The 27,577-nt window shown below is 42.2% G+C and overlaps 1 protein-coding gene across 5 annotated transcripts in view; it reads left to right on the forward strand.

Annotated features, from left to right (window-relative positions):
- HIVEP1 (HIVEP zinc finger 1) overlaps window positions 1-27,577 on the forward strand; it is a 152,184-nt gene that overhangs the window by 117,934 nt on the left and 6,673 nt on the right. For 4 of the 5 annotated variants that reach the window (XM_038770779.1, XM_038770778.1, XM_038770780.1 and 1 more), the window contains exons 4-7: window positions 5,865-11,752; window positions 19,447-19,580; window positions 21,532-21,707; window positions 23,269-23,370. In XM_038770779.1, coding sequence (XP_038626707.1) covers window positions 5,865-11,752; window positions 19,447-19,580; window positions 21,532-21,707; window positions 23,269-23,370 — 6,300 coding nt within the window. The remainder of the gene's footprint in view (window positions 1-5,864; window positions 11,753-19,446; window positions 19,581-21,531; window positions 21,708-23,268; window positions 23,371-27,577) is intronic. The other variant, XM_038770781.1, reaches the window with a different exon arrangement.

Below are 27,577 nucleotides of genomic sequence, written 5' to 3' on the forward strand. Positions count from 1 at the left end.
AGGCGGGGTGCAGAGGAGTCACCAGGGATATCCATGTGGATGTTGTAGTCTCCGAGGATCAGAGTGGGCATGGAAAAGGAGAGAAGGAAGGTGAGGAAGGGATCAAAATCGTTAAAGAAGTTGGAGGTGGGGCCGGGGGGGGCGGTAGATGATGGCTACAAGAATCTGGAGGGGGTGGTAGAGGCGAATAATGTGGACTTCAAAGGAAGGGAAGAAAAAGGAAGGGGGAGGAGGGGTAGTGCGAAAGCGACATTGGGGGGCGAGAAGGAAACCGACACCTCCTACTTTTCCGGTGAGTCTGGGGGAGTGGGAGAAGAAGAGAAGTGAAGTGATTTGCCCAAGGTCCCACAGCACACAGGTGGCAGAGCTGGGATTAGAACCCATGACCTTCTGACTCCCGGCCCCGTGTGGACTGGAATAGGTCTCCATCACTGATTGGGGCTCCCTGAGTACCCATATGAGAAGAGGAAAAGAACAAGCACATATGCCCCAGAAAGGGCCTGTTCTCTCTAGTCTCTGGGAACAATGTCTGTTAGAAATAAATGTCTTTTTTCCTCAACTACAGTATACTCTCATATCTTAAACCTCGGGGGACTCTAGATTTGCATTTGCTAATCTGAAAATCTGTGATACTGAAACTGACACATCTTGCTTTAATAATACATGTAGACAAATCCACTTTATAAAATGTCTTTCCAAATGAAAAGCTTGTGATAGCTGTTCCAATGAACTGCCTGATGAGTGGCGGCATTTGTAACTGTCCTTTTTGTATGAAGATGCTGCTGCTGTCTGTGTGCTGTACCCCTGAAAATAGAATTGAGCCCCTCTTCATTTGAGAGATGGTGCTTGGAACCCAAGAGTGCTGTCTCTCCCTCAACAAGGAACCAAATTGGGGCTCCCTATGTTACATAAGACTTTAAGGATTTGAGATGGGGAAAAATTATCTCCCACCGCCAGCAGCATGTATGTTATAAACTCCCTGAAGTCACGGAGAGTGTTTTTAAAGTCCATTGTGCTCTCCCAAAATCTTCAGCGTGGTCTAGTGGATAGAGCATGGGCCTGAGAGTCAGCAGGACCCGGGTTCTAATTCCAGCTCTGCCACTTGTCTAATGTGTGACCTTAGGCAAGTCACTTAACTTCTCTGTGGCTGTTACCTCATCTTAAAAATGGGGATTAAGACTGTGAGCCCCATGTGTGACAGGGACTGTGTCCATTCTGACTTGCTTTTATCTATCCCAGTGTTTAGTACAGTGTTTGGCAGATGGTAAGTGCTTAACGAATACCACAACTAGACTGTAAGCTCTCTGTGGGCAGGGAACATTCAATTGTACTCTCCCAAGCATTTAGTACAGTTCTCTGCACATAGTAGCCACTCAGTCATTACCATTGATATTAATGGTCATAATAATAATACTAATACCACAGAGCACCCAGTAGGTGGTCAGATATTATTATTGCAAATTATTATGCCATTTATTAATTACTTACCACGTGCCAAGCACTGGGATAAATACAGTTCAAACAGATCAGACGCACTCCCTGTTGCACTTGGGGTTCCCAGTCTCTTGTTTTTGCCATAGTGGGTTTGATTTGCACTACTAATAATGTATAGTTATTTAAGTGCCAACTATGTGCCCAGCACTATACTAAGCACTGGACTAGATTCCAGGTATTCAGATTGGACACAGTCCCTGTCCCATGCAGATCTCGCAGTCTTAAATTTGAGGGAAGAGGATTGAATCTCCATTTTACAGATGAGGTAACTGAGGCACAGAAAAGTGAAGTGACTTGTCCAAGTTCTCACAGCACACAAGTGGCAGAGCCAGGTTTAGAACCCAGGTCCTCCGACTCCCAAGCCCAGGCTCTTTTCCACTAGGTCACGCTGCTTCCCTGAGCTGCTTCACTGCCTATTTGCTGTATCTCATCCAGTCTCCCAAAGTCCAGCAGCATGCGTCACCAGACAACGAACGAGGACATAATAGTAATACTTGTAGTAATTGTTAAGCGCTTTCTAAGCATTGTATTAAGCAGAGGGGTTGACTCAAGAAAATCAGGTGTGATGGTCCCTGTCCCACATGGGGCTCAAAGACAGTCAAACTGAACATCTTTACAACATCTTTATCAGCACTGGGGCAGCTCTTAGGCCCTCAGCTCTCTCATAAACTATCGCTGAGTGGAGCACTCAGTTGACTTTAAGTAACGGTTGGGGGAACTTTACCGCTTTCTTGCAAAAAGCAAGTGGAAAGTACATCAGCAAACAAAACATGTGCCCTGCCCTGACAAAAGGACCCAAAATGGAAAACAAAAGAAAGATGAAGATATGTTGAATATCACAAAACCAGATTTATCTTCACTTCTCTGTGCCTCAGTTACCTCATCTGTAAAATGGGGATCGAGACAGTGGGCCCCATTTGGGACAGAGACTATGATCCAACCCGATTCGCTCTTGTCCACCCCAGCGCTTAGTACAATATCTGACACATAGTAAGTGCTTAACAAATACACAGTTATTATTATTATTAATTTTTATTATCTGATTCCAGGGTGTAAGGCTCTTTGGGGTGATCATTCTCTTTTTTGTGGGTTGGTGGGGTGGGTGTGGAGTGAGGATGTAATGGTTTTAGTGAACTGAGGGCCTGTCGGTGACAGAAAAAAAATTGTATCATTGGGTGTACTAGATTGATAACTCCCTGAATTCCAGTACTGTCCTGCAAGCAAATATCAGAAACCTTCCAGCTCAAGGTTTTCTTTTTAAGCCCACCCACCCACCCCTCAAACTAATAAAATAGGAAGGAAATCTACATTTTAAAAAATTTCCATTCCAGCAAAGATCATTCTTCGCCCCTCTGTAAGTGTTCTAACTGCAATTCTACCCTCGTGATATCATTGAAAATTTCCGATGTTATCATATGAATATTTAGATTATCTCAGGATCACAAATCCTAGGGGGATGCTATTATTTCTAGTCTCCAAAGTCCTTTTGGACAGGAATTCTATGGTGCTCTCCCAAGGGCTTAGAGAGTGCCCTGCACACAGTAAACAGTCGGTCACTAGAGAAGCAGCTTGGCCTAGTGGATAAAGCACTGGGAGTGAGAAGGATCTGGGTTCTAATGCCTGTTCTTGCCACTTATCTGCTGTGTGACCTTGGGCAAGTCGCTTAACTTCTCTGAACTTCAGTTACCTCATCTGTAGAGTGGGGATTAAGACTGGGAGCCCCTGGTGGGACATGGACTGTGTCTAATTTGATTAACTTGTATCTACCTCAGCACTTCAAACAGTCTGGGCCATTGTAGGCTCTTAGCCAATACCATTAAAAATGAATAAATGTCATTGATTGATTAGCCCACGAATGCCTTGCCCGTCAGTGAGCTTGTGACAGAGTTAGTCGTAGAACCAAAGCAGACTAGCCTCTGATCCCTACTCACCTGGTCCATCCCAACCACAAGACTAATTTTCCCCTCTGAGGGTGTTAACTTGATTCCCAAAGAGGAGGTTTATTTGGAATGCCCACGTTAAATTCTTGGCCCTTTGTATCGAAGAATGGGCTAATGTACATCTTTTGTTTTTAAGGGGCTTTTTTCTAAACGTAGTTAACAAATGCAAATGGATTATGGTAAGAACAGTCTGGTGAGTTTCACAGTTTTATATGGCTATAATTGATACATTTTAAGGATGTATTTTCCAACAAAAGAGCCAACATCAAATATGGCTTTAATAAAATAATTTTGCTTTGAGGGGGCATATAAATGGAAACCAGCTAAGCCTGAGTGATTTGTTTTTATCTGCATAAGAGCTCAACTCGAACAGTATTGCTCTGAAGTTCAATATTAAAAGAGGGTGTAGGTGGTGGATTCCATTTAAATCCTGAATCCAGGTTTGAACACCATTCTGAATGGCAGCATCTTGGTCGTCATCTCTGCTACAAAACGTGGTGGGGTGAGGAATGGGGTTTTGGGTGTAGCTTTTGACCCATATGAAGAGAAATAAAGCTGTTATTGAGTAGTCTGTTACCCAAACAAAATGGATTTATTTTCCGAAGAAAACTCTTAAAGTTTAGTTACAGCTGCTACATTTGTTGCTTTCCACTACTAGTTTGATTTTTGATCATATTCTACTTGCAGATTGTTTTAGCAACAATGTGATAATTGATTTTAACAGTTTAGTATTATCTCATTGCCAGTGTAGAAGATTCAGCTATATTATGGGTGACCCATTGCCTCAAGGATTCCAGCCTCTAGGAGGAATCCAGATTGGCCTCATCGAACCCGGACCTTTCATTCCAGGACTCGAAATAGGACCCAGGACTTCTCTGGCTCTGGCAGCTGTTCTCTGAGCTGGAGAGGTTATTTATAACCTCCTTCCAGCCCAGCGAATGGAACTGGGAGTCATGCGGTCATGGATTCTAATCCCGGCTCCACCACTTGTCTGCTGTGTGACCTTGGGCGAGTCACTTAACTTCTCTGAGCCTCAGTTACCTCATCTGGAAAATGGGGAGTAAGACTGTGAGCCCCATGTGGGACAGGGACTGTGTCCAACACGATTAACTTGTATCTACCCCAGTGCTTAGAACATAGTAAGTTCTTAACAAATACCATTATTATTATTAATAATAATACTACCCAAAAGCCTCCTCCACCAATGCCAACTCCCTTGTCTACATAAAAAATGTTCATTTATGTATTATCTTTTTGTTCATTTCCTCTTTTTATCCTTTTCATGGTTTGCACCCTTGGACAGTTTTTCCTAGTGCCTTTGCCAATAAATACCAGTCAGTGGTATTTATCGAGCACTTACTCTGTGCAGAGCATTGTACTAAGCCCTTAGGAGAGTACAATAAAACAGAAATAATGGAAATGTTCCCTGCCCATGAATTTACAGTCTAGAGGCAGGCCCTCCCCAGTTAATCCCCAATCTCTGGTCATTTCATTCAGTCCCCTAACTTTAGCACTCATGGGTACTTTAGTTTGTTCCATTTATTCATTTGTTTCTCTGCCTACATTTACTTTTATTACTTTTATTTGTTGCACCTCTACTTTTACTCTATTTCCTATTAACTATTTACAATTTGTGTCTGCCTCTTGTATTAAAATATTGTACTTTTATTTCTAAGCAGTTGGTATCCATATTTCTTTTAATGTCTTCCTTCCCTTGTAAGCTCGTTGAGGGCAGGTATCTTACCTTCTAACCCTACTCTATTCTCCCAAGCACTTAGTGCAGTGCTTTGCATATAGTAGATAATAAGCTCCTTGAAGGCAGGGATCATCATGCCTACCAGTTGTATTATACTGTCCCAGGGCTCACACACAGTGTGCTGTTCACAGTAGACACTCGATAGGCACTAGTGAGAGTGAGCGATTACTTTAAGATGATGATGGTTTGGCACTTCATCTCCTATTATTGATGGATAATTGAGTGGGTACTATTTAACTGGATTTTTCAAGATTTGGTAGGACCTGAAAACCCTGAAGGAAACATGACATCTAGTTAGGTTGAAAGATAAAAATCCATATTGAGAGCTTAGAAACTCAGGACCAGAGAAATTTAAAATTGAATTTTGCACCTTTCTCCTCCTTGGGTAGTAATTATCCTAAAATATTATATTCAAGAGTTCTCAGCTCTGAGAGAATGAACCGAATGAATTTGTGCAGCTTAGAGACTCTGTTGAGATTTCAGGGAGGAAGCCTTATCAGCCCCCATGCCAGCTATATCAATTTAAGGCCCCTCTAAGAGCTTTTCATTAATTCAGGCTACTGTTAAGGGTATTTGGTTAAATTAACACCACTTTGCAATATTAATCCTGGTTTAATAATTTGAATCAGTACTTTTGACCACTTAATGCCAATCTATTTTCTCTCTTTCAACAGAAATCGCAGAGGCTGGCGCAAAAGGAAATCCCGAGACAGTTAAAGGTGTGAAACGGAAAAAGATCGTAACTGAAAACCATCTGAAAAAGATACCAAAATCGCCTTTGAGGAACCCTCCTCAAGCAAAACTGAAGCAAAATAGAGAAGAAACTTCGTCTTTTAATGTACTTCACAATGCTTCGGAACAGCTAAAGGAACAGAATCACTTACCTGTCCAAAATGGGAAACAATATACTGAACAAAATGGAGAAACTCCTAATAGTGAAATAACACTGGAAACCCCCAAAGCTGAGACCGGGCCATCCAAAAAACTTTCGTACCTGCAACACTCCTTGGAATTACGTAAATGGAGAGTCGACGGCTACGATTCTGGCCAGTTACCAGATAAGAAGTGCGCACCTAGCTCTCTGGCAAGTAAAGCCAAGACTGACAATAGTGAATGTATTAGTCTTGTTGATTGTAGTACCTCATCTTTGTGTACAAGTACCGCGTTCGATGTCTTGTTGAAAGCCATGGAGCCGGAACTGAATACTTTGGCACAAAAGGGCCCCGCCCCTGGGACAAAGACAGAAAAACAGAGACCAAATAAAAGTGTCAGATCTCCTTCAAAACTCAAAACCAGTACAAGTGCCACGAACCAGTCTGTGTCCCAGCAAGAATTTGTAGTTGAATCACAATTTTATCCTTTTACCTCCCACCCTGCACCGGTATCTTCCACTGAGAACATCGAATCCCCACCCATTCAGTCGGTTTCTCAGTCACACAATCAGCAAGAACAGTTTATTCCTAAACCCTGCCAACCTAGTCAACCTGCAGTGTGCCCAAGTTTCACCAGATCTCTGCCACATCAAGAGAATCCCAAACTTCACCAGGTATACAGCGTGGTAGCAACTTCATCTCTAAGTAATACCCCGCCTTCTAGTGCAACTCAGGCTCTTCCACTAAACCAACTCGTAGATTCCTCTTCATCTGTGTCTGTAAGTTCAACCAATTCCACACAGATTCCCGTAGCTTCGGTCTACAATTCGGGCCAAGTTGCCTCCCTTGTTAATCACGGTGTCGAACAAATGTGCAGTCTGCTTCTGAAAGATCAGAAACCAAAAAAACAAGGAAAATATATTTGTGAATATTGCAATAGGGCTTGTGCCAAGCCGAGCGTCCTCCTGAAGCACATCCGTTCACACACAGGAGAACGGCCCTATCCTTGTGTCACTTGTGGGTTTTCATTCAAGACCAAAAGTAATCTCTATAAGCACAAAAAATCTCATGCACACGCTATCAAACTTGGACTGGTCTTGCAGCCAGACTCTAGTGGTTTGTTCCTGTCCCCTGAGTCTGACAAAGCACTTAGCCTTCATTCAGACGTAGAAGAGAGCGGCGAAAGTGATGATGAAGGCACCGCAGATGAAAGACAAGATGATCAAGGCTCCGTAGAGCTGGAGCCTTCACAAATAATGAAGGTGGTATCAACTGCCGAACCATCACAGAAATCTAGTCCCATTCCAAGCAATCCAGATCATGCACTAGGGGACTCGTCGCTTTCGGAAAAATGTTCGGAACTGCAAGTAAGGACAACTTTACCTAAAGTTGTAGTTCACACAGTGAATATTTCTCCCTTACGGGCCGACAGTCCAAAAGTTTTGGACCCTACTCCTGAACTTGCTCCTGCCACAAAGCCAGGGGACTGTCAAGTCACAAATATCAAGGCAAATATAACCCCGGTAGGCTCCTTGGAGGCTGACGCGGGGCCCCTCCATAAAGGGGAGGTGAATCAGTTAGAGGAGAAACCTGAGCTTCAGCTTGGAAGCACGCATGCACAACTACAAAGGCAACAGGCTACAGATTGTTCTCAAGAACAAGGAAAATTTCTTCTGAGCCCTCGGAGTTTAGGAAGCACTGATTCTGGTTATTTTTCACGCTCTGAGAGTACTGACCAGACCATGAGCCCACCCGCTCCCCTTGGCAGGGCCCTGCCTTCCACCGACAAAGATACCAATAAAATTGTGTTGTGCACATCCCATAGTGGTCCAGCAATGCCTGCTATCGTACAGACAGTCTGCGCTGAGAAATCATTGCTTTCATCTGGTCAGATGCGGCCACCTCTTGCCACAAAGACCCTTGAGGAGCGCATATCCAAGTTGATATCGGATAACGAGGCCTTAGTGGATGATAAGCAGCTGGATAGCGTCAAACCGAGAAGAACCTCGCTTTCCCGACGAGGCAGTATCGACTCGCCCAAATCATACATCTTCAAAGATTCTTTCCAGTTTGATTTAAAGCCAATGGGAAGAAGAACTAGCTCAAGCTCTGATATACCAAAGTCCCCTTTCACCCCAACAGAAAAGTCCAAGCAAGTTTTCCTCCTGTCGGTGCCATCCCTTGACTGCTTACCCATCACAAGGAGCAACTCGATGCCGACATCCAGTTATTCGGCTGTACCTGCGAACATAATACCGCCTCCTCATCCCCTGCGAGGAAGCCAGTCGTTCGATGACAAAATCGGCTCTTTCTATGATGACGTCTTTGTATCGGGGCCAGTCAGTTCATCGCACCCAAGTGGACACCCTCGTACTCTGGTTAGGCAAGCAGCAATAGAAGACTCATCTGCCAGTGAAAACCACGCTCTTGGCCCGGCGCATTCTGTTGACGAAGGGCACCTGGGATGTAATGTGTCCAGTGAAGCTCTGTTACCGAGGAGTAAGTCGTTTGCCCCCGGGTCAAATTTGGAGAAAAGGAAATCGCATCAGGGGCGGGGGACGATGTTTGAGTGCGAAACCTGTCGCAACAGATACAGGAAGCTGGAAAACTTCGAAAACCACAAAAAATTTTACTGTTCGGAGTTGCATGGACCCAAAGCCAAGGCGCCTATAAGAGAACCCGAGCATAACTCAGTGGCTGGGGTCACACAGCCACAGATCCTGCACTACCGAGTGGCGGGCTCTTCGGGGGTATGGGAACAGCCACCCCAGATAAGAAAAAGGAGAAAAATGAAAAGTGTGGGGGATGATGACGAGCTGCAGCCCAGTGACAGTGGCATTTCTGTCAAAAGTGTGGAGGCTTCCCCTCAGAATACTTCAGGAACTACCAGTTTGCCCAAGCACAGTGCCATGATAGCCGGTGGCCAGCAGCCAGCCACAAATTCTCCAATTCAACTCGTGGCGAGGGGTGCCGAACAGACTTCGGAGCGAAAGTTGTCACCCGCAGCGGAGAATCAGGTCGCTGTCATCGCTCAAGAAAAAGTAGAGTTGAAAAGACAGGGAACTGGAATTTCAGTAATACAGCATACAAATTCACTGAGCCGACCCAGCTCTTTTGAAAAATCGGAGTCTTTGGAAAGAAGCTCCCCAGTTGCTCTTCAAGAGACTAACCGAACCGCCAAGCACCCGTCTCAGAAAACAGTAGCAATGATCCAAGAGGATGCACACCCTTGCCGGAATTCTCCCCAGCAACACCAGCCGGGGCCGTCGGACACATTCAGAGTGGAATTTCAGGAAAGATCAAGGCTGGCTGCCAGTGAGAGGAGCGTTCTCGGGCCGGCTTCGAGACTTGTCCGCCAGCACAACATCCAAGTCCCAGAAATACTAGTCACCGAAGAACCGGACAAAGACCAGGACATCCCAGGCAACGATCCAGAAAAAGCCGAAAAGTTTAACTGGCCTCAGCGTAGCGAAACACTCTCCAAACTGCCCACGGAGAAACTGCCTCCCAAAAAGAAAAGGATTCGCTTAGCTGAGATAGAGCACTCCTCTGCCGAATCGAGCTTCGACTCCACCCTTTCCAGAAGCCTAAGCAGAGAGAGCAGTCTTTCGCATGCCTCTAGTTTCTCGGCTTCATTAGACATGGAGGAAGCGTCAAAGACGGAGACTGTTGCCAAAGCTGATGCAGGCAATATGATCCCTGCCGGTTCAAATACGCTTAGTGTGCCTGGAACCCATTACAGGGAAATGAGACGTGCGGCATCAGAGCAGATCAACTGCACACAACCGTCCATGGAGATCTCCGATTTTAGAAGTAAATCATTCGACTGTGGAAACATGTCTCCCTCTAATTCTAATCCCCTCGTAGAAGTACAGTCTCCAAAGTCATCCCCCTGCATTGGCGTTCCCGGACACGTGCCTCTGATAGAGCGGAGGAGAGGACCGCTCGTACGGCAGATATCTTTGAATATTGCCCCAGAAAACCATCTGGCTCTGGTCAGCTCATCTTCCTTCCAAAATGTTGCTGACGCAGACATGACTGCGCTTCCACAGGTCCTTAGGGCCCAGGCCTCAGGGATACCTCTAGGGGAATTGGTTTCCAGCCGTCCACCTTCACAGACTCCAGCTAAGGACTCACAGACAATAGCAGTAAACTCTAATTCTGCCACCCTACCTCCTGGCCCACAGCTTTTAGGGCTTGCCCTGGTAAAGCAGAAGCAACAAGTGTCCGAACCCCAAAATTCAGAAGCATCTCTTAAAGAAGCAATCCAAGAGGAAGAAACCGACCTGAGCTTGACTTTATGCCCCTCATCTGGCAGCGAGGATTGGTATGCTCCGAAGTACCAACTTCAGCTGAACGTTGTGCCAGCAAGTCAGTCGTGCCCATCTCAGTCGGCAAGTGCTTCGCTAAACCAAACTCTATCAGATCGAGGCGGTGTGGACCAGTCTAGGGCGTCACTAAAGATTGCAACGAAATTGGCTGATAGCTTGCCTAGTTCTTCGCATTCACAAAAGCCTGAAAATATCAGTGGTCAAGATAAAAAGTTCTCTCCCTTTGTGGTTCCGGTCCGTATTCACAGTAATATTCCAGCTTATGGCTTTCCTACTGTTACACCTCTTCCACAAATCTTAGTGACCCAGGATCAAAATCAGCCAATTTGTAAGACGAATGCAGTGCCGATGCCAATATCTGAAGATAAAATTCCCATGCCAAAATTGCACCAAGATCAACAGAAAGCTATGCCAAGCCCTCTAAAACAAGTGATTTATGAAAATGCATTTTTGGAAACCGGAAGCAGGAATTCAACTGTATCAGAATCTCCAAATGTCCTTCAGAGAATTCCAGTCGGTGGACTGTTTCCCCAACCAGAAGTTACAGCTTCAAGTAAAAGGATGCTCTCCCCGGCCAGTAGTTTAGATATCGCCATGGAGAAACAGCAGAAGCGGGCTAAAGATGAAAATGGAGCAGCCTGCACAACGGACGTTCGACCATTGCCACTATCGAGTGTGAAAGGGAGTGATGCAAACAAACAGAAGAAGCCAATTCTAGTGAGACAAATTGGTACCACAGGGCCCCTTGAAGGTGCCTTATTGGAGCAGGAAATTATTCCTCAGCTTGAAGATGGCAGCAAGGGTGCTTTGTTGGCTGCTGCTTTTTCAGAAAAGGTTCACCCTGGAGCTCCAGAACCCATTAAAGAGTTGGAAAACATTGACTCTTCCACAGCTTCAGGGTTTGAAGTCCAAATGTCACCTGCCTCTTCTCCAGAAAATCCTCCTGCTTCTCTTTTAAAGTTGTTAGACCACAGCCAAGGAAGAAATTCCCCATTGGTTAAAAGTCAAGGAAATCAAATGAATATCCATCTCCAACTAGGAACCACTTTGGTTAGTGCCAGCAACGCTCAGCGACTATCATTTCCGAGTCTAAAGACTGCCACAAGTTTCACGTGGTGTTACTTATTAAAACAAAAACCTTTACACCTGCCTCAAGGTGACCAAAAAATATCAGCGTATTCTAATTGGACAGTTGGTCCCAATAATCCCAATCCCCTTGGTTTGTCTACCAAGATTGCCCTTTCCCTGCTCAATTCAAAGCAGAAGACTGGAAAATCTCTCTACAGCCAAGCAGTAACAACTCATGCTAAGTGTGATGTTTTGGTCTACTCAAGCAAGTGGAAGAGCAACTTGGGCAAGGTATTTGACTTGAAATTCAGGGGTATGAATTCAATAGTACTAATTTTTACTGATGAAATGTTTTTCTTAGGGAAAAGAGAGTGTATTTTTGTTTTGAGTAGTGGAAGTGCCTTTAATTTTCCTTTCACTTAATTAGTGGAGTCATATGTGTTTATTTTAGCTGGACTTTAGTTCTAGTTAAAAGCTCTGTTGTGTCTTTTTTTAGAAACTTTGTTTTCTGGAGTTGATAACTTTCCATAAGAATTTAGTCTAAAATAAGAATTAGTGGCTTAATTATTTAACCTGATGTAAAGACCATCCGTTTGGCTTTGGCCCCTTTTAGGGAAGCAGTGTGGTGGGATGGAGCCTGGGTTCTAATCTCAGATCTGCCACACACCTGCTGTGTGACCTTGGGCAGTTATTATAATTATAATAATGATTATTATGGTATTTGTTAAGAGCTTACTATGTGCTAAGCACTCTTTTAAGCACTAAGCAAATACAAGGTAATCAGGGTGAATACAGTCCCTGTCCCACATAGGGTTCACAGTCTTAATCTACAGTCTGCAGATGAGGTAACTGAGGCATAGAGAAGTTAAGTGACTTTCCCAAGGTGAAATTAGAACCCCTGTCCTCTGAATCCCAAGCTTGTGCTCTTGCCACTAGGCCATGCTGCTTCTGTGTATACTTTAAATAATAGACAATTCAAAAATTCCAATTATTTAATAATTTTGCATCTTCTTTCCCCCATTAACTCTCCCGGAACTGGTATTCAGTAACCAAATTGTATGTTTAACTTTAATTGCTTTTGAATAAGAAGGAATAGTTTAGTAGGAAGTGGGGAAAAAGGCAAGAAACTAGGGGGAGAAGGAAAAACTACTATGTGGAAGGCTCTTTCAATGAAATTGATTCATTCATTCAATCCTATTGAGTGAGCGCTTACTGTGTGCAGAGCACTGCACTAAGCGCTTGGGAAGTACAAATCGGCAACATATAGAGACGGTGCCTACCCAACAATGGACTCACAGTTTAGAAATGTGTTTTGTTCTGCCAAATATTATGTTGGTAGAAGGTGACGGTCACCGTTGTCATAGTTCGGAAGGTAAAAGGAAGTGTAGATGGGATTTAGATTTTCAAAATTTTCATGACACAAATGTGAAACATTTGTAGCTTGAAGAAAGGGAAGCAGCATGCCCTGGGAGTCAGAGGACCTGGTTTTTAAACCCAGCTCTGCCACTCATCTGCTGTGTTACCTTGGGCAAGTTACTGAAATTATCTGTGCCTCAGATTCCTCATCTGCAAAGTATGGATTAAATCCTACTCATACAAATACTATTGTTGTTGTTATTATTATTATTATCATTATTAGTCTTTTTTACTTAGACTGAGCCCCTTGTGGAACAGGGACTGTCGAACCGTATTAACTTGTATCTACCCCAGTGCTTAGTACAGTATATGTACAATAATAATTGTAGCAGTTAAATGTATATATGTATATATGTTTGTACATATTTATTACTCTATTTTTTACTTGTACATATCTATTCTATTTGTTTTATTTTGTTAGTATGTTTGGTTTTGTTCTCTGTCTCCCCGTTTTAGACTGTGAGCCCACTGTTGGGTAGGGACTGTCTCTATATGTTGCCAACTTGTACTTCCCAAGCACTTAATACAGTGCTCTGCACACAGTAAGTGCTCAATAAATACGATTGATTGATTGATTGATTGATTAAAGCAGGAATTTCTGAGACTAGCTTTTGAGGTTTTTGCAGTGCTTTATTAATCAATATATGTGGGAACTGAGTAGAGATATAAGGAAATGATGACTGAGGCTTTGTAATGGTTTGAGCTCTTTCCCTCGTCCCCCAAATTCCCAAATCTAGTATTTTGGTGTAAAGGTAGGTTGATAAATCTCAGTGTAAAATCTCAGTCCTTCCTTCAGTCTAACACTACAGGAAAAAAACCTGAATGAAGTATTAATCATTCAATCAGTTGTATTTATTGAGCACTTATTGCGTTCAAAGCACTGTCAGTACCACTTGGGAGAATGCAGTACAAGAGAGTTGATAGACATATTCCTTGCCCAGAAAGGGCTTGCAGTCTAGAAGGGGATGGGACGTTTGACCGACATTTATCTTCCTGTTCCACTGTGGAGTAACAGAGAGCTAGAAGAGGGAGCTGGTCTCGGAGAGCTTCAGAGAGTGGAGGGAAGGGTGGGAGAAATTTGCCATTGGAAAACAGAAGCCGGGGGCTGCACAGCCTGGGTTCTTTGACCAGTTGGGCCGGTGCTTCCCCAAACTTCCTTGTGTCCATGTGCTCCACCAATATCATCACAACCCCTCTTCGTGGATGAGGACCTTAAACTTGTGAGCATTTACTATCCATGAATTATAGTTGTAGCAACCATCTTGCTAGTCGTATTAGTTGAGGGAGTTTTTTATAGTAGAAAAACTGGAGTTACAAACTCTTACTAAATAAATGAAACCAGAATTATCATCATTCCTGATTAATTCGCCATTCTTAATATGCTTCCAAGGCTTTTATCCACTGAGGCAACCCTCAAAACTTCAATAATATTTTACACTCCACGAGGCTGGGTACACTTGGAGCAGTCTGATGACTAGCAGTCCAATCATATTGTTATTAATGTTTTTAATCTTATTGAAATGTAAGGAGGGGTTTCATTTTTGATTTCTAGTTGTCATAATGAATATGATGAATATGAATATCATGTTCATCATGATGACTGTGATTTGAATCTCATAAGATGACATTCATTTAATAACGCATTGTCTCCTTCATCCTTTGTTCCTCAACCTTCCCCTCCTAAAGATAAAAATCTTGGGAGTAAAAAAAAAATCACATGCTGAAAGAAATGAGAGAACAATACAGGCACAACCATGAATTGCTGTGAATAAGATACAAGAGGTCAACAAGATAAAGAGATGTGAAATTCTAATTTCAGGATGGACTGTATTAAAAAATATTCCATTTGTTCAGTTAAAATTACTTTCAAGACTGTTAGCTCCTTGTGGGAAGGGATGCTGTTGTATTGAACTTTCCCAAATGCTTAGTCCAGTGCTCTGCTCGTGGCAAGTGATTATTAAATAATGTTGTTGAATTGATTTCACCTGTGAGCATCTGAATTTCTCCAAGGAGAATTAATTAATGAATCATTTGTAAACATTCTCAGAATATGGGGGAGAAAAGTAAATTCTAAAAGATCCTGCCTTATGCTGAGAACCTTGGCTGCCTCCTCAAAAAAGCCCCTGCCATGCTGGAAAGATTTGGATTGCCTATAAACTGAAAGCATATGATTTAAAATCCCTGGCCTGTGATGTTGTGGAATGCAGAGGAAACAGCTCGCTTTCCAGGTGGTGCCAGTAAACCAGACTCCTGATTCAACTGAACTTCCTTCCTTTCACTGGGAAATTGAGATAAATTGTTTTATTACTCATAATATGGCATCAGATCATTAAATGTAAACTTCACATATTTGAAATAATCTACTCGTACACGTTTGCAAATACAGATTATACCTATTTATCATATGAAAGGGAAATGGGGTGTTTGAAGGAGAGTCAAAGTTGGTTTTTTGAAGTCAAACAACTGAGGAAAATGATCTCTTGAGGAAGTGATTTTTCAGCCTTGTAAAAGACTTTTTAATAAAATGTCCTTTCCGTTATCCTTTCAGCCTTTCACTTTCATAAAATCACCTAAATATGTCTCCTCTTCTTGTCCTTGTTATCTTTTATCTTGGTTTCTGCAACCTCCCACCGTCTGATTCTTCTAGCAACATAATCCTCCTTCATGTCCCTGCCATGCCTTTCTCTAAATCCCTTCTCTTCACACCCAAATTAAAAATATCGTCAATTCACCAAAGTGTAAATCTGTTGGTTGAATTACACTGTCTGATCTCAGTAGCTTTGTAGGAGGTGATATCTCTGGTATCCAGGTTACAAACGTAGAGATTTATAATCTAAATTAAACTGAATTGCTGTTGAAAACAAATGCAGATTGTAGAGCATTGTATCTTGTATTAGAGAAGCAGTGTGGCTTAGTGGAAAGAGCATGGGCTTGGGAGTCAAAGGTCGTGGATTCTAATACTGGCTCCAGCACTTGTCAGCTGTGTGACTTTGGGCAAGTCACTTAACTTCTCTGTGCCTCAGTTACCTCATCTGTAAAATGGGGATTAAGACTGGGAGCCCTACTTGGGAGAACCTGATTACCTTGTAACCTCCCCAGCACTTAGAACAGTGCCTTGCACATAGTAAACGCTTAGTAAAAGCTATCATTATTATTATTGTTATTACCCCAGTGCTTAGAACATAGTAAGCACTTAACAAATACCATCATCATTATAATTATTATTATTAATAATTCTTCCTCCCTTCAAGGCCCTACTGAGAGCTCACTTCCTCCAGGAGGCCTTCCCAGACTGAGCCCCCTCCTTCCTCTTCCCCTGATCCCCCTTTCCATCCCCCGTCTTACCTCCTTCCCTTCCCCACAGCACCTGTATATATGTATATATGCTTGTACATATTTATTACTCTATTTATTTATTTATTTTACTTGTACATGTCTATTCTATTTATTTTATTTTGTTAATATGTTTGGTTTTGTTCTCTGTCTCCCCCTTCTAGACTGTGAGCCCACTGTTGGGTAGGGACTGTCTTGTACTTGTACTTCCCAAGTGCTTAGTACAGTGCTCTGCACACAGTAAGTGCTCAATAAATACAATTGATTGATTGATTATTATTATTAAGTATATAATACAGGGTTCTATGTAGAGTAATTGCATAGTAAATTCTGTGGATGGATTTGTGACCTCTAATTTGAACTGTGGATGGATTTGTGACCTCTAATTTGAACTGCTGTTCTTTGTGTCTGGCTAACCTTGACGAGAACCTGAAAACTATATTCCTGCAGAACGTATAACTTTGTCATCCCAAGTGTGTAAACTCTGACATTTGCATTCGTAACCTATCCAAATTAATTTGTTGACTTTAGTCTTTAAAGTCCCTTACATTTTGTTTCTCTCAAAAATCATCCTTGTTCTTATGCACTCCAGCTAAAGGCTCCTATTTCCTACATCAAGGAATCAAAACTGGATACTTTTCTGGAACTTCCCTCTCCCATTCATCACCCAAAGTTCAAATTTGGTGTTTTCAAAGCGAGATGAAAATCTAGTTGGTAGACAGTGAAAGAGATGAGAAAATGAGCCACCAAGGACTAGAGAGGAATCTATTTTCATTCCTGAAGAGATGGTAGCTGAACCCATGAAAGTGAATGAGCTAATAGAAGGAGAATTGTAGGTAGTTAAGGCCAAAACCTTAGGCAAATGCTGTCTATGAGAAAATAAGATCCCTTAAAGAGTTCTGTTGGATGGGAAAGAATAGGGCCACTTTGTTCAAGGCCAGAGCATGTCTCAAAAAGTTAGCAGGTGGTCAACTGTGAGATGAGAATAAGAACAGACTTATAAGTCTTTAACTTTAGATGAAAGAAGATCTTAGCTATGGATGTAATCTTTACGGAACAGTGAGGATGTAAGCCAGATGGAAAACTGAGAAGCGAATTAGAAGATTCAAAAGCAGCAGGAGTAGACAACACATTTGAAAGAGATGGGGAGTAGCAGGTGATAACTTTTTGAAGATGGGGGCGAGGTGCTGAACATATCGTAGAGTAATAAGTTTTAAGGGGCCCAAAAAGAGGAAGAAAGATTATGTGGGTGAGGATTTGAAACGGGGAGGAGATGCAGCTGAGAAACTCAGTGGTGGGGTTGCAGGTTAGGAGCAATGATGGAAAAATAGAGCTGTCTCAGCACGAGAGGCAGGAAGTGCCAGTGGAACTCATTTCTGTTTAATATGGTCAGGCATCCTGAAATGGGTGGAACAGTCAAGAAATTTGGGGCTCCTTCCCATCATCCAGAAAGCTTTAGATTTCTGATTGGCAGGAGGAGACCTCCTGTCTCCTGTGGCAGTTGGTAGAAATGTTCCCTGTGCACAAGGAGTTTACAGTCTAGAGCATCTTGATGATACTACAGTATCTCCTCCAGGAAGCCTTCCTGGACTAAGCTCTCACCCACACCTCCCTATTTTCCCTCCCTACTGCCTCTCCAATGCACCTTGTCCCACCCCCATCCCACTCATCAAAATATCCTCATACTCAGTTGCTCCTTTTCACTGTATTTTATTTTGTCTCTTCCCACCATTATAGTGTATCCTCCTTGAGGGCAGTGATCGTGTTTAGCAACTGTTCTGTACTCTTACCAGAGCTTAGTACACTCTGTGCACATAGTAAGTGCTTAATAAATGCCTATTGATTTAATATTATTATTTAATGGCAGCTTGAGGAGAGTTGAAAGTGGAGACTGAATTTTCAGTGGTCCATGTCAGCTCAGTGGTTTGCGGCTGTTGTTTTCATTATAGGAGTTAGTCACAGAGGTGTGAGGGCCACAAGTGAAGCCCAGTAGCGGGGTTTTGGCCCACATTCCTCATTCACCCAGCCCCCACAGCAGCATGTTGGGGAAGTGTGGGCACTTGGAATATCTGGGTAACGTACGCCTGGAAGGATGAGTCTCAGCTGGCACTCTTTCACCCTTCCTCCCCTCCTCCATGATCACCATGACAGTCCAGACATTCCCATCATTTGCCCACTGTTGGCCCAGGCTTTTCATGGAGTTCTTGGTCCAGTGCTGGATTTTGAAATTTCAGGTCTCAGTAAAGAATATGAAGGGGAATCACCTGTGACTAGTTATGACATTGAAAATATTAGAAAATAGAGTCTTGGGGGAAACGGTTAATTAGGATTGTTTTGTTCATCCAGGCAACCTCCAGTGACCTCCAGAAGTGAAGTTTATGAGAGTTATAAAATGTTTGACTCCAAAGGGAGGTGGCCAGCTGCCCTCTGTTAGCCAAAACAAGACAAAAGGAAATGGACAAAACAGAAAAAAAAAAACCAAAAATCTAAATAAAACTTCCTGGCAGTTACACCACTGATTGAGAAACAGGATTGATTTTTCATGTCATAGATGCTTTGGGTACGGTCTTGATTTAGAGCCTGAGCAAGAGAGGCAGTATTGAAATACTAGGTGACTTCTCAATGCCCCTTATAGCCATATGAAATGGCTAAACAGTTGCTAAACAATTGTATACCTTAGTCTTCTCCCACTACATCCCATCCTGTATACTTCATTCCTCCAAAATCAGCCTACTCTAACTCGTTCTCCTCTCTCCCACTCTCTACCTCTTGCTCACCCCATTCTTGTTCCTTGGAATTTCCTCCATATTCACATCCGGCTGACCACCGCTCTCTCCACCTTCAGAAAACGTGTGGAAATCACAACTCTCCCTTGATTAATCTTTCATCTCCCCACCTTATTTATGACTACAACTGCCAATTCAGCATTCTCACTTTACCTATGCAGTTGACACTTAGACCAGCCATTGCACGTACATATATCTCTTTATACTTGATTTCTTCCTCCTACCTGTAATTTATTACAGTTTTTTTTCTCTCCTGGTGGATTTTAAAGTCCTTGAGGGGAGAGATCATAAATACTAATTGCACTTCCACGAGCACTTTGTGCAGTGCTCTGCACACAGTGGGTATTTATTGAATGCTGTTGTTTGCTTTTGTGGTAAATTACAGTGGATCAGTAAAAGGCTTAAAATACTTTTCATTCTAATGAATTTGCCTTTAATCATTTCTTTCAGCAGGTATCAAGTAATAAAAAATCTACTCCAGGTGAATTAAGCAATAAGGAAGTGGCAGAGACAAACAGCGAGCAAGATAAAGAAAATTCCTTAAACAAAAGTGAACCAAGAAGAGTTAAAATATTTGATGGAGGGCAAGTAACCTTTTTCATTTTTAAAGATACATTTTGGGAAGTCATGTTCTTTTTTCTAATATGTAAAGATGTGATTGTCTTCTGTGTTCAGATTCAATCAATGCTATTGAACTCCTTGGTTTTGTTTACAGAGAGAGGCTCAACCACAGCTGATATCCATTAGGTAGCTTCTAATTTTCTAGGCATATTTTACTTTCTGTGTAAACCTGAGCATCAGGCAAAAACTCCTCACACTCAGCTTCAAGGCTGTCCATCACCTCACCCCCTCCTACCTCACCTCCCTTCTTTCCTTCTACTGCCCAGTCCGCACCCTCCGCTCCTCTGCCGCTAACCTCCTCACTGTGCCTCTTTCTCACCTGTCCCGACGTCGACCCTTGGCCCACGTCCTCCCCCTGGCCTGGAATATCCTCCCTCCGCACATCCGCCAAGCTAGCTCTCTTCCTCCCTTCAAAACCCTACTGAGAGCTCACCTCCTCCAGGAGGCCTTACCAGACTGAGCCCCCTCCTTCCTCTCCCCATCCCCCCCCCGCCTCCCTCCTTCCCCTCCCCACAGCACTTGTATATATGTATATATGTTTGTACATTTATTACTCTATTTTACGTGTACATATTTATTCTGTTTATTTTATTTTGTTACTATGTTTTGTTGTCTGTCTCCCCCTTCTAGACTGTGAGCCCGCTGTTGGGTAGGGACCGTCTCTATATGTTGCCAACTTGTACTTCCCAAGCGCTTGGTACAGTGCTCTGCACACAGTAAGCTCTCAATAAATATGATTGAATGAATGAAGCCTGGTGCTGTTTCCTTTGAGATAGTTGAGTAGAACAGCCAGGAATCAGTGGAGTTGACTGGATTCCTAACCCGTTTGATAAAGGCAATTTCCATTCAAACTCAGTCTCACCTACCCAAACCTAGACACCCTGGAGACCTAGCCACAACCTGCTCCTTAGAGTAAGGACATTTGCTGATGGGCCTTTTTTTCATAGATTTACCAAAAGACCAAGAATCAGGTTTTTTTTAGAAATCCTTTCAATCATTGAATGTTCTCAGGCCTCCGAAGAGATGCAGACAGATGGAGTTTGCCTGATGCAAGTTTTGCCCATAGTGCATGATAAATTTATTCGTACAAACATAATGGACCACATGAGGCACGTTTTTTCAGTTCCCATATCTTTCTACTGCAGTCCAGCAGCACCCAGCACTGTGACGACAAATTTGCCAATGCTGGCAAACGCCAAACAGATTTTGCCAGCACAGAGGAAATCATGGGACCACTTAGATCTTGGGAGAACCCTGGAACCAAGCCAAGATGACACCTAATTTGTGGACTCCCACCAGGAAACCCCTGGCCCCTCCGTATTCTGTTGGCTTCCAGGGTGACCCTCCTCAGCCAAATTGGAATCCTTCCAAGGGGCACCTGCAACTCAGAAAGGAACTCTCCCTGTCACCCCCGAGAACATCCCACATCTCTGTGGTACCCATGGTGTACCCCTAAGTCAGGGTGGCCAGAGGTTGCCTGACTCGAGGGTGTCACGGACCTGATTTAGCAGAGCAGGTCACTGATTCATCATTTTGCATCCTGTCTGGCCTGTATTCTGATCCTTATATTGGTCAAATATCTAGAGTGAGCAAATTCAGGAATAAACACAACATTGAAATGAGTACCGAGAGAAGAAAGGTTTTTTTTTTGTTGTGGGGGGCGGGTTTTTCACACTGGACTTATAAAAACCTTTGATTTGGTTGAGGTCTAAAATATTTTCTGAGCAACATCCTAAAATGAAATTACCATATGTTAATACAAACCAAAGAATCAAACTTGTGCTTAAATGTGCCACGTTTCAGTGCTTCATCATAATGTATAGAAACAATCTGCATTCTCTCTTGGAAATCTGATGTTGGAAAAGTACCATTTACCTAACAAACTTTCCATTAATATTTTCTTTGTTATGTTAGGTATAAGTCAAATGAAGAATATGTATATGTTCGAGGAAGAGGAAGAGGAAAGTATATTTGTGAGGAATGTGGAATTCGTTGCAAAAAACCCAGTATGTTGAAGAAGCACATTCGCACTCATACAGATGTTCGTCCTTACCATTGCAATTTCTGCAACTTCTCTTTCAAGACTAAAGGTACAAGGACATAGTTTGTTTTTTCCCCTGTTTGAAGTTAGCCTTTAGCAGGCTTTTAAAATCTTAGCAGGATTCTATCTGGAGTTGGAAAAATGTTCAGCTGATCATTGGAAATGATCTGTTTGCCACAAATTACATCTTGTTTCCTTTAGCATTATTTATGTGTGTTTTTCTAAACCTAGTGGAGGAAAGGCTTCTTCACATAGTGTTATATCAATATTGTAAATATTCCGCTTAAAAAGGAAACAGTAGAAGTGTATTTTCTTATGGCACAATTACACTACTTTTCTTTCCAAAAGTTTTTCTTCAGAAGTAGTCACTGCTTTGCTGACACCAGAAACAAGTAAATTTAGCTCCCCAAGTAATTTTGTTAGAAAGTTATATACCCCTTTTCATTCTCCAGCTTTTCTGATTTGCTGTCAGAGAGTGAGGAGGATCCTGACATGGCTTTTTATTTTATAGAAGCATCGAGTACCCATTGATTGATTGCTAATGGCTCTGGGGAAATGTTCTGTTGATCATAGAAATCCTTTGACAAATCATTGTCTATTACGTGATTTTTCATTCACTGTACCATTTTAGAATCCCCTTCTTTGTTCTTGATTTCCTAGGGCTTTAAAATTCCCTGTGACTGATAGGATGGCCACTGACGGCAGTCACAAACCCGAGGCACAGGTGTCTGTAACATGCATTATGCAGGTTGTTGCAGAAATCTGTAAAAACTAGAGCGGGTCTCTGGAGAGATCCCTGACCTTCTCCATTGTTCCAGAGAAGTGACATTGCCCTCCTTGGTCCCTGTAAACACCGGCACCACTTAAAGCCATGGGATTTGGCAGCTGGAGCCGGGGTTTGGGGGAAGTTAGGAAAACTGGACATAAGGTTCCCAGCCTTTTTTATCTCTACTCTACATGAGACAGACCAGCTTGAATAAGAAATGTCATTAGTTACAGAGTCCCACGGCAGTCTTGGGTCTCACAGCAAGTTCTGTCCTGCTGTCTGTAGGAGACCATTAGGAGTCTCCAGACAGCACTCCACTAAGCCAGCTCAGGGAATCTAAGATCCTGAAACAGGTTGAATTTCAGTCAATAAATTGTTTTAGAGGTTTACTTGAACTATGAAATTACTCTTGAATTGTGCAATGACTGTATGTTTGAGAGGTTTTCTAGTCCCTGCCCTGGGGTGCCTAAATTAAATGTTTGATTTAGACTGTGAGCCCACTGTTGGGTAGGGACTGTCTATATGTTGCCGATTTGCACTTCCCAAGCGCTTAGTACAGTGCTCTGCACGTAGTAAGCGCTCAATAAATACGATTGATGATGATGATGATTTACCGCATGAAATGTGTGACACTCAAACCCAAGGAGCCAATCACTCCATTGACAGTATCATCTTTGACCCCAAGGACAACTCTGTAGGGCAATATGGGGAAAATTTCAGTACGAGGTTGATCTTGATTATTGTACTGTTCTGTAAACTGAACTTGCCAGGAATCACTTACGAAAGGATGTAATGTGCAGTGAAAAGAAAAATCCAACAAAGAAACAATTCTCTTCTTTTAAAGGAAATTTGACAAAGCATATGAAGTCCAAGGCCCACAGTAAGAAATGTGTGGATTTAGGAGTCTCTATAGGCTTAATAGACGATCAAGATGTCGAAGAATCTGGTGAGTAGTTTATGCGGCTCATCTTTTACTAAATCATTTTCCTGAGTATTATTCTTTGCCTCATTCTCCCCAACAGTTGTTTGTGTCTTAATGGTATTTAAGTGTTTACTATGTGCCTGGCACTGTACCAAGCCCTTGAGGTAGATACAAGATAATAAGGTGGGACATGATCACTGTCCCATATGGGGCTCACAGTCTAAGCTGGAGGTAGGAGGATTTAATTCCCTTTTTACAGATGAGGTACAGAGAAATTACATGGCACATGGCAGGTAAGTGGCAGAGCTGGGATTAGAACCCAGGTCCTCTGATGCCCAGACCTTCAGTATGGTGTACAGTCACTGTACTGTGCCATACATAGAGAGTACCACAGCTCAGTAGACTTCACACTGCACTCTCATGATGCAATGTCATCTTTTCCCTCTCCTCTTCCCTTCCTCCCACCCTCTGTTTGATCCACCCTTCTCACTCCTTAATAGATCTGATCCAGTCTCCCACCATCCTCTAGTCCCCTGGCTTTTCCAGAAGATGATAACTGGACCAACGCATTCAATTGTCCAAACTAGAAAAGCTGGTTAAAATCTGGGGGCTTAGGCATGGACAACCACAGGCCCGGTGTCTACTAGGTAGCCAACTGCAGGAACTTCAGTTGTATTTTCGACGGGAGTGAAAAGCGGGCTAGGCAAGAAATGAGCTGCCAGTATCTCACTGTGTCTTTTTTGTACCCTTGGGTCTAGGAACTGTTTTATTAAATCTGTCAATGGGATATATAGAATGTTTAGTGAATGCAGAGGACTTGGGAAAGTTCAACAGAGGCAAAATGCATGTTCCCTGCTCTCAAGAAGCCTAAATCTAATGGGGGAGAATTTATAATAAGGATAATGATAATAATAGTAATTGGGGAGCTCCTGTGGACTAGTGGAAAGAGCTTGGGCCTGAGAGTCAGAGGACCTGGGTTCTAAACCCAGCTCTGCCACTTCCCTGCTGTGTGATCTTGGGCAAGTCATTTAAACTTCTGTGTGCCTCAGTTTCCTCATTTGAAAGTGGGGGTTAAATACCTGATCTCCCTCGTACTTAGACTGTGAGCCCCATGTGGGTCAGGAACTGTGTCTGACCTGATTAATTGTTTCTACCGCAGTGCTTAGAGCAGTATTTGACATATTGTAAGCCCTTAACAAATACCATATTAATAATAAATAACAATATGTTATGATAGGATTAGGCGGAGCTAGAATTAGAACTCGGGTCCCTCCACTAGACCATGCTTCTGCTCCATCAAACTGCCTTTGATTTCCTCTCCCCGTTACTTGAGTAACCAAGGAATTGAAGTCCGCTCGAAAGCTTTTACCCTAGAACTGTCTAGTCATCTCAGACATTAATTAGACTCTTTTCTTTAAATAGTTAAATTCATTTTCTGTTCTTGAAAATAATGTGTTTAATATATTGGGATGCTTTAAATGTAAAAAAAATGGTTTTTAATATTCCAAGCAATTATCCCCAAATGAAATAGTAGGGAAAATGTGTAACAGATTCTGAGGAAATTGTCATTGTATTTTAATAAGCTGCCATGTAGAAAAAGCACATAATAAGAGATTTTTGCATTATGACAAAGTACAGGTTGGGGAATACAATATAAAATCCAAGCAGTCATTGGTAGGGCTGTGTACTCCGTTGCATTCTATTTTGCCTCCTTAATTTCCCCATACACCAGGGTGCCAGGAAGGATACTAGAGAAGCAGCGTGGCTCAGTGGAAAGAACACGGGCTTGGGAGTCAGAGATCATGGGTTCGAATCCCGGCTCTGCCAGTTGTCAGCTGTGTGACCTTGGGCAAGCCACTTAACTTCTCTGTGCCTCAGTTACCTCATCTGTAAAATGGGAATTAAGACTGTGAGCCCCACATGGGACAACCTGATCACCTTGTATCCCCCCCAGTGCTTAGAACAGTGCTTGGCACATAGTTAGCTCTTAACAAATATCATCATTATTAATATGAACATCCTTTTTGGGGTGGGAACATTGAGGCAAGAAGAGAATGTAAGTTGCCCCGTGGAAGACTCTGCTCTCCTACTACATCCGTGCCCACACAGCTCCTCTAATGCCAACCTACTCACTGTATCTCGATCTCGTCTGTCTCCCTGCCAACGTCTTCATGGCCTGAAACGCCCTCCTCCTTCATATGCTACAGACTATTACTCTCCCTACCTTTAAAGCCTTATTGAAGACACATCTTCTCCAAGGAGACTTCCCTGTCTAAGCCTAAGCTTCTTCCACTTTTCCCCTTCTTCCACTCCATTCTGCGTCACCCTGGTTTTCTCCCTTCATTCACCCCTCCCCACAACACTATGTATGTGTTTTTAATTTATTTATACTAATGCCTGTCTCCTCCTCTAGATGATAGGCTCTACTTTCTTTAATTCTTGACTTAAGTAAAGTTGAAAATGTAAGAATTAACCTGATTTGTCATGACAGTTTTCGTTATTTCTTAGTCGAAGTCCTTTAACACTTAAGAGATTGCTAGCTTCCATTTTAAGTTATAAAAGGACACTTTAATCGTTATTGCTCATTCAGGATTATAACTAGCTCTGCCCTTTAGGCGGATGTCCTTGAGGAGTCTAGATTATGTTCATGTTTTCAAAATTGAGATGCATTTATGCCGTGAGGGATTAAATATTTTTGAGTCCTTTATTACTGTCCCCCTTTGTCATAATTGGATATTAGTAAATACTTTTCAGCCTTTTTTTGGCTTAAAATTGGCCTTAATTTCTTCAAGCTATTTGCTTTTTATCTTCTGTTCTGTGGAATGTTTTTGTCACCAAAAATGCTGGATTGCAATGTAAGGAATGTTAATATGGGCCTTAAAATGCCAGACCAGGTGAACAGTTTAGTGTGACAAAATGCTTGGGAAACATTGTCCTCATTCAAGTTAAAATTGTTTTTGTAAAGCTTCTAATAGAAGATTTTCCTATCCTAGGATCTTAAACAATGGTGGCATTTAAGAACCGAAAATTAGATAAATGGTTCCGTTAGATAAATTATGCATATGATAACATCTATAATGTATGCAACACTTAAAACAAGGACTTGGAAAATATAGGGGTGGAATAATTTTATGGGTCATTATTAATGAGTCTCTAAAATTAGTATTTGAACAATGTAACATTTTTCAATAAATGTGTGCCATTGTATGTTTTTCATTAAAAAAGTCATTTGTAAAAAATAGGGTTTTTTTAGGGAGAAGGGACTTATATTATTCCTAGTAGATTAATTAGAGGTTGAAGAGCTCAGATTTTGATAGAAGTTGCACATCAAGGCAAATAAGAAAGTATTTCTGTTTAATTGACTTCAAAAAGCAGATTTTAAAATAGAGCATTTAAATTCCCTAAGGAAAGGTTTTTAAAAAAAAAATTTTTCTTTTGAATGCCTTTGGGAGGAACTGTGATTATATATAAAATTTGTGTTTTCACAAGGTTGGTTTTTTTTTCTCTGGGAACAGATTTGGTAGATTATGAATCAAATCAATTGGTTTTGGAGATTTGCCATAAGATGGCCAGGTCTCTGAAGGATTTCAGGTGATCCCAGATCAATCTTTTCCCAGTAGATGTCACTATTTGGCAAAGATTAGATGACATGGGCTCCCCAGGAATCTGCATTGAGGGTTAAATAATAATAATAATAATAATAATGGCATTTGTTAAGTGCTTACTATGTGCAGAGCACTGTTCTAAGCGCTGGTTAAAGATAACTTTCACAGGAATATTTGAAAGATCAATCAATTAATCAATCGATCAATCAATCAATCATTTATTGAGCGCTTCCTGTGTGCAGAGCACTGTACTAAGCGCTTGGGAATCTGATTTATTCGGGTAGACCTGCATGGTCATGGTTTAAAAATGGATGTATTTTCCAGAGCAACGCCACTTGACATTATCTTGAACTGCAAAAGCTGCCCCAGTCAACCCCTCATAAAAGCCTCCCAGATCACAAAGCTAAGTTTTTGGGTAAACTCACCTCTACATACATATAAAACTTTTTTATGTAATACCCTCGTAGTTTCTCTAAAAATTGAGGCATGTTGAAATAAGATGCAAATTAAGCTGCAGTTTTGAATGGGGTTGATGCTTTTCACCGTCATTGGTATCTGGGGACCAGTGAATGAGGAAGAATAGATTGGGGAAGGGAGGAACTCAACACTGATTAACTGGTGAGCAC

Source organism: Tachyglossus aculeatus, chromosome X2 (assembly GCF_015852505.1).
Source record: "Tachyglossus aculeatus isolate mTacAcu1 chromosome X2, mTacAcu1.pri, whole genome shotgun sequence".
Lineage (NCBI taxonomy): Eukaryota > Metazoa > Chordata > Mammalia > Monotremata > Tachyglossidae > Tachyglossus > Tachyglossus aculeatus.